This window comes from Anser brachyrhynchus, assembly GCF_964034855.1.
Source record: "Anser brachyrhynchus genome assembly, chromosome: 1".
Lineage (NCBI taxonomy): Eukaryota > Metazoa > Chordata > Aves > Anseriformes > Anatidae > Anser > Anser brachyrhynchus.
In genome coordinates this window covers 80,878,449-80,892,720 of record NC_137694.1, presented here as the reverse complement: position 1 = coordinate 80,892,720, position 14,272 = coordinate 80,878,449, and the positions used below count along the sequence as shown (strand labels likewise).

The following is a 14,272-nucleotide window of genomic DNA, read 5'->3' as shown; positions in this document are numbered from 1 at the left end:
CTGCATGGTATGTTTCTAAATTCCCTCCCTGAGCAGGACAGAACAAAGCTTGCAGAAGACAGCTCCCAGCAGATCCCACATTTCTAAAAACACACTAGAAGATATTCATTGGTTAGATATATTTGGCAGAAACTTAGACATGCCTAGACATTTTCTTATTATTTAAAAGTTGTCAACAAGACAGTAGAGATTAGCGAGGAAAAACACACACCCAAAAAGAAAAAAAAAAAAGGGGGGGGAAAGAAAGAAAGAAGGAAGGAAGGAAAGAAGGAAAGAAAGAAGGAAGGAAGGAAGGAAGGAAGGAAGGAAGGAAGGAAGGAAGGAAGGAAGGAAGGAAGGAAGGGGAAGGAAGGAAGGAAGAGAGAGAGAGAGAGAGAGAAAGAGAAAGAGAGAGAGGAAGAAAGAAAGAAAGAGAGAGAGAGAGGAAGAAAGAAAGAAAGAAAGAAAGAAAGAAAGAAAGAAAGAAAGAAAGAAAGAAAGAAAGAAAGAAAGAAAGAAAGAAAGCTGTTCTCCCAAAGCAATGGAAGTATTAGCGTCCCTGATCACATCTAACCTTTATTTTCTCATTCTGTCTGAAACTACATCTTGTTTAAAAGAAACTTAACATACACCATAATGCTTGGGCCCTTGGTGTGATCTTACAGTGTAACTTGTCCCGAAACATGCTCCTCCGTGTTACTAGCAGATCTTGTGCCAGACTTGTCTAGATTTGCACGTATTTTGCATAAAAGCAAAACTGAAGGAGTTAATCTGTACATCTGTTGCTTCCTAGGAAATGCAAGCCACATCTCTTGCTCCATCCTTTTTTTCCTCCAGAAAAGGAATGTTTCCGCATTTTGTCTCCCATGATTTTGGCCTGACTGATTGCGGGACTACTTCCCTTTCCTTTGATAGGTACCTGCTACAAGATAGTTAATTTTGTGATTCTCAGTTCTGTGACTTTGCTTTTTAAACTCCTATTGTGTTGCATGCAAGAATATCAGTTGTCACTGTTAACTCATTTCCAAGACCTTATGCAGAAAACATCTTGAAATATGACCCCCCTCATTACCCAGAAAACAAGTGAAATGGTTCCTAAACATAAAATTTTTGTTTTTAAATATATATGTTAGATAGTGTTGTATAGATATATATGCATATGACCAGGCAATTCATGATGGATTTGGGTTTGCTCAACAGCTCAAGGTCTTGCCCCAGGTAAGCCTCCTCAACATATGATAGTAAAAATCTAGGCTAGTAATGAATGAAGAGAGATCATTCAACAGTGTATTTTTCTTGTAATTGGCCCAGTCTAGCATTAAGTGACTTATGGCAACAGATATCCCACATGATATCCTTGTCTCTAAATTGGAGAGTCATGGATCTGACAAATGGACCACTCATTGGGTAAGGAAGTAGCTGGATGGTCATACTCAAAGAGTTGTGGTCAACAGCTCAATGCTCAAGTGGAAATCAATAACAAGTGGTGTTCCTCAGGGGTCAGTACTGGGACCAGCACTATTTAACATCTTTATCTGTGAGATGGACAGTGAAGTTGATTGCACCCTCAGCAACTCTGCCGATGACACCAACCTGTGTGGTGGGGCCAACATGCTGGAGGGAAGGGATGCCATCCAGAGGGACCTGGACAAGCTTGAGAGGTAGGCCTGTGAGAACCTCATGAGGTTAAACAAGGCCAAGGGCAAGGTCCTGCACCTGGGACAGGGTAATCCCAAGCACAAATATAGGCTGGGCAAAGAACGGATTAAGAGCAGCCCTGAGAAGGAGTTGCAGGTTTTGGCTGATAAAATGCTCAACATGAGCTGGCAATGTGCACTTGCAGCCCAGAAAGCCAGCTTATCCTGGGCTGCATCAAACAAGGAGTGGCCAGAAGGTCGAGGGAGATGATTCTCACCTCTACTCTGTTCTCGTTAGACCCCACCTGGTGTACTGCGTTCAGCTCTGGGGCCTCCAACATAAGAAGGACATGGACCTATTAGAACGAGTCCAGAAGAGGACCATGAATATGATTAGAGGGCTGGAGCACCTCTCCTGTTAAGACAGGCTGAGGGAGTTGGGGTGGTTCATCCTGGAGAAGAGAAGGCTCTGGGGACACCTTCTAGTGGTCTTACAGTACCTAAAGGGGGCCTACAGAAGAACTGGGGAGGGACTCTTTGTCAGGGAGTGTAGTGATAGAACAAGGAGTACTGGTTTTAAACTACAGAAGGATAGATTTAGATTAGACATTAGCAAGAAATTCTTTACTCAGAGGGTGGTGAGGCACTGGCACAGGTTGCCCAGAGAAGCTGTGGATGCTCCATCCCTGGAAGTGTTCAAGGCCAGGTTGGATGGGGCTTTGAGCAACCTGGTCTAGTGGAAGGTGTCCCTGCCCAAGGCAGGTGGGTTGGAATTAGATGATCCTTAAGGTCCCTTCCAGTCCAAACCATTCTATGATTCTATGATAAAGGGCTATATAGTCATTCAACTTTAAAATGAGTGTTACATGCATGTTTGCCAGCCTGCTTTTCCCCAGAAACTTTGTACTCAACCATAAGTAACACAGTCACTAAAGATACTCCATATTTTACTGAATATCACTACTTATTACTTCCAATAATATGGGGTAGGTAGAACCTGTATTTGAACAGTACTTGCATTTTCATTGAACTAGAAGTTTTACAAATACACAGTAATATGTAATCCTAGAAAGGTGAAAAGAAAGCAGGAAGGAAAATGGAATAAAAGAGAGAGACTTATGAAAAGTAAGTATTGCACAACCTAGTTTGCTAAGCATGTAGTGACAGCTTCCTACTAACAATGTTTGCTTCCCAACCTCAAATCGTTTAGTCTCAGTTCTTACTGGAAGAAATATGAAGGACATTGTGTGGAATCCCATCAGCAGATATTTACAGCAGACCATGCCCACTCTGTTAATAACCAACATCGTAACTGTATCAGAAAATATAAATAAATTTTATATTTACATTTTACAATACAAATTTCTTACTAGAATATCCACTGAGCCACAAGCACTCCAATTTTCTCACCAGCCTGAGAGAGGTACTCTCTTTAAGAGGATTTTTCATTCAAAAATTGTTGTCTAGTCCCCAGGGAGAAGCAGAGTGCAAGCTATAAGATGCTTTCCAAATACAAACAAAGGCATTGCCTTGCTCCCCAAAATTATAATCTAACTGGGTAAGCAATGTCTGATTGACCAGAAGGAAAGAGCTCTAAGTATATCTATTCATATAAATGCAATTTTATCCACATATAACACATGGAGGAAAATGTATACCCATTTTTCTCAGAGTAGCAACTAGACATGGAAGTTTCACTGACTATCACAAGAGCTTTAAGCTGAAGCTATGAAATGACTCTGTGGCCACTGACCTACTGAACAAATTTGGGTCATGGAATTAAACTATTTCGGCAGAAGGTTTCTTTGGAAAGGACTCTTCAAACCATACAAGTTACATGCCCTATCAATGAGTGTGGTAATTCTCTATATTATGAGGCTTCAGGAGGAAAAGTGGGGAGGGAGAACTGTCCCCAGTGTCTGAGTGCAATGGGCAGAGGGAATAGCAGTTGCCCGCCACTGCTGATTTCTTTCACCTGAAACCTATGCTTTGTTCTGCTGAAGGGCATGAGGGTGTAGGAAAGGAAAGACAGTGAAGGGGACAACACAAGAACAGCCTAAAACCCCTGTTAATTTCCTAAGTGCACAAGTGATACTATTAACAGAGCAGCCAGGCAGTTCAGCTGCCTGCTCTGTCACTATGCATCCATCATACAGCACAGCTACCATCCTCTCTGCAGAGGCTGCCTTTCCCTTTTTGATGATGAATGATGTGACTTTTTTCCTTTAAAGGGCCTTTTAGCTTAGCTGTGTAGTCTTCCCCTCAGTTAAAAAGAGGTTCTTAGTTTGATTTCAGCCTGTGCTGATTCTTGATTGATTCCTGACACAGTATCTGGGATGCAAACGTTTTGCATGTCTCTCTCTGCCCTGCTCCCTTTGCTTGTTCCCATCCCTCCTCTGAGCATTTATGATGCACATTCTCTTCATCTGGTAGGCTCAGAGTTTTGTTTTGCTTTTGTTCCTTTCGTGTTCAATTTTCCTTCTTTCTGTAAATAGACAAGTTCCTGGAAAAACAAAGCCTAACTAGGAGTCATCGGAGCCCTACACCCAGAAACCCTCTATACGGCCTGCGTACGGTTTTTCTAAGGCATTTGTTTTGCCTACATTTTGAAAAAAGTTTGTTTAAAGAAAAAAAAAAAAGGAAGAAGAAGAATAAAAGGATGGTGTCACAAAATGTAATGAAAACAAAGTTGGATCAAAACCCAAGTACTTCAAGAACTAGTGCTTGCTGTGTGGACTGATACCAGCATGAGAACTTGTGGCTCACCAGCTGAGAACCCAAGGCAGCTAGTTAGTGTGCAGTCCCTTTGGAGGATACAAAATGGGTTCAGGTAGTAGCTGTTAAAGCACAACCCAGATCTCACCTTCTTTGCATGTCCCAGAAGTGTCCCACACTTTGATAACCCTGCTAACATGACCCAGGAGAGACGTGCCAACCACCACAGCAGCAGTCAGGGCAACCAGAGGCTGGTCACAGATGTTCAATTTATTGGATTAGCAATCTAATTGCTGCCCTTGTGTCTCTGTCTCTTTGGAGAAGAAAAGCGAACAAACAAACAAACAAAAACAAACACGCACACACACACAAACACAAACCCTACAACAAGTAAAACAAACAAACAAACAAAAAACCCACAAAAAACTACTATGTTTTGGGCAACCCCTCCCCACCCCCTTTTTTGTATGTTTGTTTTGGTAATAACATATGCTTTCACCTATTTTATTTTCAGATAGACGATGTCTACTCTCCCCAGCATTCACTATGATATTTGGGTCTCAAAATCACTAATTCCTCTTGACATCTGACATCAGGTTTTTGGATGATGGAGCACTGGCAGAGGTTGTCCAGAAAGGTTGTGGAGTCTCCCTGCTTGAAGATCTTCAAAAACTACCTGGACACAGTCCTGGTCAACTGGCTCTAGGTAGCCCTGCTTGAGCAGTGGGGTTGGACCAGAGGACCTCCAGAGGTCCCTTCCAACCTCAACCATTCTGTAATTATGTGAATATAATGTGCTGCTTGTTTACTTTGAGACTGATCTCAAATGCAATGTGCTAGCAATAACCAACTCATGCTCAAGGCATGGGAGTGGGAGGCAGAAACACAGAGCTCCCTTCCTGGACCTCATGCAGATTTTCCACATGACCATAGGCCCATATTAAATTAGGATTATGAACTGGAACAGTTTCAGCACAAGAGTAAAAAAGCCAGCTCCAGAACTCCGTAGCCCAGTGATTAAGACACACTCCTCACAACAAAAACACCTAACTTTGAATCCCAACTCTAAATAAAGCAGAGGGGGTTATGAATACCGGTTTCTGTTACCTCAGATACATGCCATATAATAAACATGGTTACTGTGCAAGCATTCTGTGCAAAAGAAGACTGAGTGGGGATCTTATCAATGTTTATAAATACCTTAAGTGTGGGAGACAGAGGGATTTGGCCAACCTTTTTTCAGTGGTTTGTGGGGGCAGGACAAGGGGCAATGGCCAAACAATGGGTCACAGGAGGCTCTGCACCAACATGCGAAAGAACTTCTTCATGGTGAGGGTGACGGAGCGCTGGAACAAGCTGCCCAGGGAGGTTGTGGAGTTTCCTTCTGTGGAGATATTCAAGGCCCGTCTGGATGCCTACTTGGGCAACCTGCTTTAGGGAACCTGCTTTGGCAGGGGGGTTGGACTCGATGATCTCTTGAGGTCCCTTCCAACCCCTACAATTCTGTGATTCTTCCTTCGCCTGTTCTGCTTTCAAATGACAGCTTAATTTCTTTGTGAATCTATCCCTTTTGCTTTCAAATTAAAATGCAAGAAATAAAATGAAATTATTTGCTTAGGTCAAACAAAAGCTTTAAACTTTTCTAAAATCAACTTACCTCTATCTTTTAAAATGTCAAGATCCCAAATTTTACTTTTTTTAGCCACAAAGTTTTACTTATATTTACATGTACATATATATAAAATTATAAAATCTGCACCAACATCACTACAGGTTTTGAATATGCTTTATAAACTGAGGTACTAAGAATATACAAGGTACTGCACACAGGGAAGTTGCTTATTCATTCATGTGTGTTTATACTACTGCAAGACAGAAAACTACCTGAAACATCAGATTTTTCCTGTACTATACTGTCTGCTTCAAACTATTTAACCTACATTTACTCTGCAGCAGCATCATATATTCTGTATTTCAGCAACAGAAAAGTCTGGAATGTCTTGCCTGACAGTTTCAGACTCAGTTGGAGCAGGCTCAGAATATCAAACCTGCATCCAGCATTAGCCATGGATGTTGTTTTATCATTAATGTCTTTGTTGACATTGTTGAAATTGTCTTTGAGATGGATTCCCAGAAACATGCTTCCTGTCAGTGCCTAAAGAAGTATAATAGATTGATTTGGTTCTGTTGTTGTTTTCTTTGCTTTTTTTGTTTTTTCCATAATACTAAGAGTGTTACATGCACAAATGATGAAATGATAGATCCCACTGTTGGACTCAAATGGGGTGTTATGCACAAATAAACTTTAATCATGACCTATCATGCTATCACAGCAATACCACTGTAAGACTCTTATCTCAATGATAAGAGTACTTGGTAAAGACTGAGGCCACAGACACACACACACACAAAAAAAAAGCTCTGTGAGTTTGAACTACAGCCTCCCTCACTAGGAAGAAATTGCCTTGCATTTGTTGCAAGGTAAGAGCATGCCCACAAATATACTGAGCAAGAGCATGACTACAAATATACTGCAAGGCCTTTTGGTCATTTACTCATGTGAACATGACCTGATGAGATTTCAGGATCAACTTTTGTCTATGTTGTGTCAAATTTCCTCAGTAGTATTATGTAAGTTATCTCTTCTAGTCACTGCTTTGGATCCCCAATTGTAAAATGCTCCTGTCAGTGATCTTGTGACACTCAAATGCCATGGCTTGAAGGCTTCCAAACAGATATCTGAGCATCTAAAATGGACTCAACTTCATAACTCTGATATAAGCAAAGAGGGGCAACCAGCAACCACATAGAAGTACACAATCACATCAGAAAAATTGAGCTTGTTTAATTACCAAGTCTTGGAAGTATTCATAGGATGATTATAAAGGAACAGAGCTTAGCTGGCAGGAAAAAGAAGAGGAGATATTAGTTCCTTCATTAGGATCTAGAGAGAAAAAAATAATGAATGAATGAAAGAAAGAAGGAAAAGAAAGAGAGAAAGAAAGAGGGAAAGAAAGAGAGAAAGAAACTGGAAATCTCACAAGAATTTTCCTTTGATATTCTAGTTATGTTAAATGTTAAATGTGAGAACAAATTCCCAACGGGCAGATGGCTTTTTTTCTACTTCCATACCCAGCAGACAAGCAACAACATACAATACAACCTTATTTGTAAGTCTGAACAGGACATGAGTACTTCTCCACAGGATGAACTAGTTTAGTAACTACCAAAATCAATGTAAACAACTCAGCAGTGTATCCTCTGTCTGAATGAGAGTCTGTGTCTACAGTTATGAAACGTGCTGTATACACTTTTTTCTTGAGCTTCAACAGTTACTGCGAAAAGCCACTACCTTCAAAGCTGGGTCTTAACAATACAATGTTAATTTGTTAGAGTATCATAGCTTGAGTCACATCACTCAGACCTCCAGGAGCTCATTAAGAGAGCATCAAAACTATATAGAAAAGTGATGTGTGTTATCCTCTAATCAGACTATCAGTTCTCAGCTTCCATACCAAAATACATTGAGGAGTCATGAAAGTGCCAAGACAACAGCACATAATTAGTGAGATTATGTAACATGAGTATAAATGTATTAACAGAAAAGAAAAATAATCACATACTCATCACTAAGTTTAAATGGACTTTCCTTCATGCCACCTTTCTTTACTTTCAGTATACGGTAATGTCCAAAAGTACAATTTCCCTCTTATTTTACCACTATCTCAACACAATCCAAACATAAATTAACAAAATTCTACATCATAATCCAGTTTGACGGGAGCAAGCCATGTAAAACCAAACTAATTCTTTCCCGAGCAAAAGTGGCCAGTGTTGTTAAATTAGAGGGTCTATTTGTATCTAAAATATGGTAAATCTGTGTTCTCATTTGTTTTCAACATAAGTATTGCAATTTTGTTTAAACTGTGACAAAAACTGTGATACTCCAGGAAGGACAGAGCTTATGATGTAGATTCTGTCCATGATTCTGACTTTAGCACAAATTTGGGATGTGGTTGTTTGATGCCACAAACAATCCCTAGGAATGGGTCATCAAATCACACAAGTTCCCTCCTGTGCAGGCAAATGCAGAAATGCTATAAAACTGCTGCATTAGCTTTTAAACTGTGTGATCTACAGTCTGTGAGAGACAGAAAAAACATTTCAGCTTCAGTCCTCTTTCCACCACACCCATAATCAGCAGCTCTTACAAGCTCCCCTCCTACCAGGCAAGAACTATTAGCCAACAGCTAGCTTTAATTTAAGCTGAAATGGTAATCAGTTTGAAGGCTAGGATATCTTGAGTTTCTTACCCAGCTAAAAAACCCTGAGGATGGTTTTTAATACACCTCAGCTATCCAGCAAGCTCTTTGGCTGTAGCCTAAATACCCAATCCATAACATCTACCATCATCTCTCTTCCTTTATTTCTGACATACAGATCTGCACAGTGCTCCCCAGCGGTGTCCCAGATGACATCCCATAATCTTCACATTAGTCTTTCCTTTATGCATTGTACTTACAATACTTTTTATTCTGGGGCTCACAGATATTACTGTATTTATTGTCAATACAAATCCCATGCAGAAATACATTTAATGTATTGGAATTGAGGGCCCAATATGATAGGCAAAATATACCCAGATTTTAACAGGAAGCTATGGACACATTGAAATGGCCAGGTTCAGTCTGCAGACAACCTTAAGACAACCCTTCTGTGCCCTCAGTTCATTGTCATTATATCAAGCTCATATCCTGGGTTGGGCTGACCTTTACGAGAACTAATCAAGCTAAAAGGAGAGCAAATAAAAAATGTAGTGGAAAAAAAGATAAAAAGGTAAACTGTTTTATATGTTATCAATACTCTTTCTAGATCCTTCTTTAAAGAGTTTACCTCTCCCAGTTCTTTGGGTTGCCCCTCATCTGGAAGTTAGCTTCAGCAGCTTAAAAAATGACTGAATTAATAAAAAGCTAATTTTACTTGGAGCCTATTAAGAGGAGCTCATATCAGCCACCCTGCCAGCAGAGCTGCCAAGGAAATAAACAATGCATGGGAGTGGTGACGTCTCTCACTGATACAACAAATTCAACCATAATCAATTTTAATTCCTTCTAGATCAGCTAAAATGAAAGGTCTATTGTATCAGAGTGGAAAACTGTCAGATTTGCTGATTCTTCAGTCTAAAAGCACAGATTTGTGTGTCCACACATTACAGAAGTCAGGGTCTTCATGCAATAACAGCTATTCATGTTCTTATTGTCTTCTCTATTTTTCAGCTCTTCCAAGAAGTAACCCTGCCACATACTTCACTATGTTGAGAAATCTGCAGTTGGGAAAGCACTGTTTTTATAAAAGGGAGGATAAATCTTCAGGCATGTTAAATAAATACAGCAAGAAACATTTAAACATGAGCAGCAGTTGGAAGTATCATATATTTGAACAGTCCAAGACAATACAGTCTCCTTTGCTGCTTTTACTGTTTATAGTAGTCTCGCCCCCTTCATATTGTCTCAAGAAAAAGATGTGAACTTCATATATCAACACATTCAGATATTGAAGTTTCCAAGTCCTGCCAAACAATTCTGTAAGATGAATTTGTTTCTTATTATTTATGGTGCTGAAGGGCTGATCAATCATTTTAAGATACTTTGAAATCAGTTCTTATTGTATGTTGAAGCCATGTTTATGAACCCCAGGTGTCAGTAATGCACACCCCTGGAGCAGTGCCAGGTTCTTCTCCAAGTTACTTTGTCTCTCTCTATTTTCTGTATCTTTTATTTTTAATAAATACTTTACATTATCAATTTAACATGTTAATGAATTAACTTACTTTACTCTAAAACTTTTCTCTTCAAGTGAATGCTAAGAATTGCAAGACACTATGAAATAGTATGAATCGAGATTGGTCCCTCAAAGTTACATTCAGGGCTTTTCCAAAACCCTTAGTGTTCACTCACAATGACAGGCTTTGCATAAATGTGCAGAAAGCAGCAAAAGCAATCTTGTCTCTCCCTCTTGCTAGGAGTTGCTGTGGTATAAGGTGCACCTCCAACACAACAACCCATCTGAGCAGAGAAATGTCATCAAAGTATAACCCCTTTATAGAACAGCATCCTGTGCCAAATCCATTTGTAAATTTGCCAGCAGCTATCCCCTGGATTTCATATTCGGCTATTGAAACAATCTCTATTCTTTCTCTCGTTTGCTTAACTCACTAATAAATTAGAAGCTGAATCAATAAGTATTATTTATATTTTTTTTTTTTTGCTGGGTCTTTTCCTAGTTGGTTCCCCACCACCACCGAATTACATATAATTTAGCCCATAGCTTCATCTTTGTAAAAACCTTGAAAGTTGAAATACAAGGGTTATATTTATAGCTCTGAGTTTCGCTCAGCCATGAGATGACAACAATTCCCTTTAAGAGGAAGGGAAGATGAAACAACTTGGACAGTTTTTCAGCTCATCAAGATGAGGTACCTGACAGGTTTTGTGGAAACATATTGCTGGATCAGCAAAATCATCATTGAATGACCCATGAAGTTAGGTGTACAGAGAGTAAGTACATCACAATACAAGCAGTTAGTCTTAGTCTTACCTTCCTGAGTTCTGAAGTCATCTTCAGCAAATTTATTAAAGTTGCCACACAGCCCACAGGTCTTATTATAGTACTTTTCTTGAAGGAATATCTGAATATTCCCACTGATATCAATCTTCACAACAAAGCCATGCTCATCACTGGATATTTTATAAGACATTTTATAATAACCTGCCTCCTTCTCTATAAATAATCCATTGGAGGCAAAAGGTATGGAAACCCTGTGAAGAAAAATAATTTCTCAGAATATGACATGCAAAGCACTTTTTGTTTTCTGCTGGAATATTTGCTGTTCCAACAGTACCTTTTGTCTTCCTGTGTCACACTTCCATTTAAAGAGAAGTGAACGTTGAAATATTCTCCAAGATACACAGAGAAACCAATTTTCTCCCCATCCTGGTAGTCACCTGAAGAGATGGGACATAAGCAAATATTGTTAGCTCTGGGACTGAGGAGGATAACTTGTAAGAACACATTGCAGATCTGGGAGCATATCTTCTAACATTTTCAAGGGCCATCTAAGCAACTATAGGACAAAACAGATAAAGTAAAACACAGAGAGAGTCCCAGGATGAGGGCTGGTATTGTCCACTATCAGCTGCATGACCTGGGAACCAGGTGGGGACTTAGCTTTTCCCATTATTGTCTCTAGTCCATGAATTCTTCATCCTACCTTGCACACTGGAAGAGTTCCCAAGAAGATGTACCAACAATCTGCCCTGCTTCCTACTCTTTCTCTTCCTAGTTTCCTCCCCAAAACAACCCCATAGCTCAGCAGCAAGAGAAGAGGGTAGAATACACTGAACTGAAGGAAGAACCGAGCCTGCATATCTTCCTTCTTGATAAGCCCTCTAACCACCTCAGCTAGTCTTTAAAGGGTGTATGTCAATATTGGCTATCCAACAGGGGGAAGGGAGGAGGGGGCAATTCCTCAATTTTTCAAAAGGAGAAGCGCAGATGATATGGAGACAATGCTCTTATACTCCAAGAGAGAAAAAATGGGGGGGGGGGGGAGTGGGGGTGTGGAACGACACATAATCCCTTCCCTGCTTTTGTCTAAAGCATTGTCTAGCTTTGACTTTATATTGGTTGCTTGCACAATGCACCACCTGCACCACCTGTTCTGGAGTTTCTGCTCAGAGGTAGACAGCTCTGCCCAGACCGGAATGTTTTATTCAGGAACATGCATTGTACTTCACAGCCCAGTATCCAAAACCAAAACAAACCCATGCACATATGCTGAGATAGGAATCAAAAATAGACTATACTATACTTAGGTACCTAATATAGATATAATGCTTCTGCTCATGACTTTTAAGGTTTAATTGTCCACATAAAATACTGCAATGAATTCATACTTCACATATACTGGTCAATTCTTCCACATACAAAAAAAAAAAAATGTGCTAAGTCACTTAAGTTTAGGAGCAAAATTATTTAAATTTAGATATGGTTCCTTTTCAGAGTGATGGGATGAATTTACTTCAATTTACTTACAGTTAGCACAAAGTCAGCTTAAACTAAAATTAGTACAGAACACTTCTTAGTGAATTTAAGAATACCTACCAAAAGAGTTTGGTATGAATGAAACATAGGGTTTTGGTTCTTTTATCATCTGTCACATCCCTAGGAATAACATTGCTAATTCAAACACTTTTTGTTCTTCAAGATGGGATTATTTTTTTTTTAATATGGGGATTTAGCATGTAGGTAAAATCAGTTTTACAGGGTCATGTGACTCCTATTCCGTACTCAGCTTTAACAGTCACACCCAACTAACAAATTCAAAAATTAAAAAGGTCTCACTTCCCCTCTTTAGAAGAACCAATAAGAAAATCTCTGTTTCTTTACAGCTTAGTTAGCATGAGCTATATTACTAAAGAATAACAAGCCAAAGTGATGGAATTTCCTCAGAAGCAATCCTACTCTCAGAAGAAAACCTAAGATCCTTTTATGCAATGGTTTATCCTATCACAAAGGACAACAATATTTTTCCCAGCATAAGGCCATGTCACATACCTACAACATTTTTTATTTGATACTACTTTTAAGTAGTAGCTCAAACTCACCTAAGAGTGTGAAGGAGCGCTTATGACAGTCCCCAGCTAGGAGGTAGCTGCAATCCCCAGCAAAATTGTAGAAAGAATCATCAAAAGTTTTGATATGATCATTCCCAAAAAGGCTGCAACGGGAAGCTGATGACTCCTGAAGCAAAGAACCTGACGATCCTGAATATTGAAACACAATGTAACTTGCAATGTAAAACAATCATTTTGTAGTTTAGGAATTTATCTGCTGGATTTTTTTACCACTGAACATCACCTGTCCTGGGCCTTTAGGTCTATTTTCTAAGTACACTGTATATCTGGCATGACAGTCCATAGGATCAAGTAGATTTTTTTGTATTGTACACATTACTGAAAAGGTTTATCTTTATTTCTACTGACCTAAACCCTACAAGGCTAATTTCAGTGCTTTAAGGAATGCCATACATTCATATATTTATGCCTGCTTGCAATCCCATCAAAAACAATAGGATAATAGTACTTCGGGCATACTTTTGGCAGACAGACATCACTGACTTCAGGGAGTCTTTGTGACTTAATATAGTGCTTGTTGAAAGTTAAAGAAAGGAACAACTTTATTGATGTCTCCGGTATGAGGACAATGTTGCCTATTCCAGGACTGCAGGATTAGGTGGGCAAAAAGAGGGGGGAAAAAAATCTCACAGAAGAAACAATGAAAATACATTTTTGTTTCAAGGCATTAGGAAACAAATATGTTTTCCTACCTGTTATTAGAGTGGCCAACAGTAGATTTGTTAGCAGAACTGCCAAGAGAAGCATCTGTCAAAAATGGAGAGATGTGAGAATATCCTTAGTTTAGGGTATTTAGTCTGTTTCACGACGTCTCACCATTTACTTACCTATTTTATAAAGTTACTTTTTAGGTTCTACACCATTTCAGAAAGCTGTAATCCATATAGACTTTCACAGTAATTCAGTTATCCAGCCATGCCTTGAAAAATAAGTAATCTAATTCTTTGTTCTCATTTTCGCTTCTCACTGCAAGGAAACATGGGCTACTTTCACAGGAAATGCAACCCAGCATACACATGTATTCTGATTTACTCAAGTTAATACACTGCACACACAAAGCTCTTTGATACGCTGTGTTGTTTATCAGACAACCCAACACAAAGAAGCAAGCCATTCAAACCGGATCCGCCAACCCAGGAGAAGTCACCTCTGCTGCATAAGATTTGCATCTTGCCCAACACCATCAAAGGGAAAGAATGTAACGGTTCTACACCAACCAACAGGCCTAGCTGGCAGACCATTATA

At 39.5% G+C, this 14,272-nt stretch overlaps 1 protein-coding gene across 2 annotated transcripts in view; it reads right to left on the bottom strand.

Moving 5' to 3' along the window:
• The window catches only part of VWF (von Willebrand factor), a 148,218-nt gene that overhangs the window by 132,819 nt on the left and 1,127 nt on the right, over positions 1–14,272 (bottom strand). For both annotated transcript variants that reach the window (XM_080564567.1, XM_080564568.1), the window contains exons 2-5: positions 13,720–13,774; positions 12,998–13,156; positions 11,233–11,335; positions 10,929–11,149 (exon numbers count right to left, since the gene is read on the bottom strand). In XM_080564567.1, the coding sequence (XP_080420693.1) occupies positions 10,929–11,149; positions 11,233–11,335; positions 12,998–13,156; positions 13,720–13,774 (538 nt within the window). The remainder of the gene's footprint in view (positions 1–10,928; positions 11,150–11,232; positions 11,336–12,997; positions 13,157–13,719; positions 13,775–14,272) is intronic.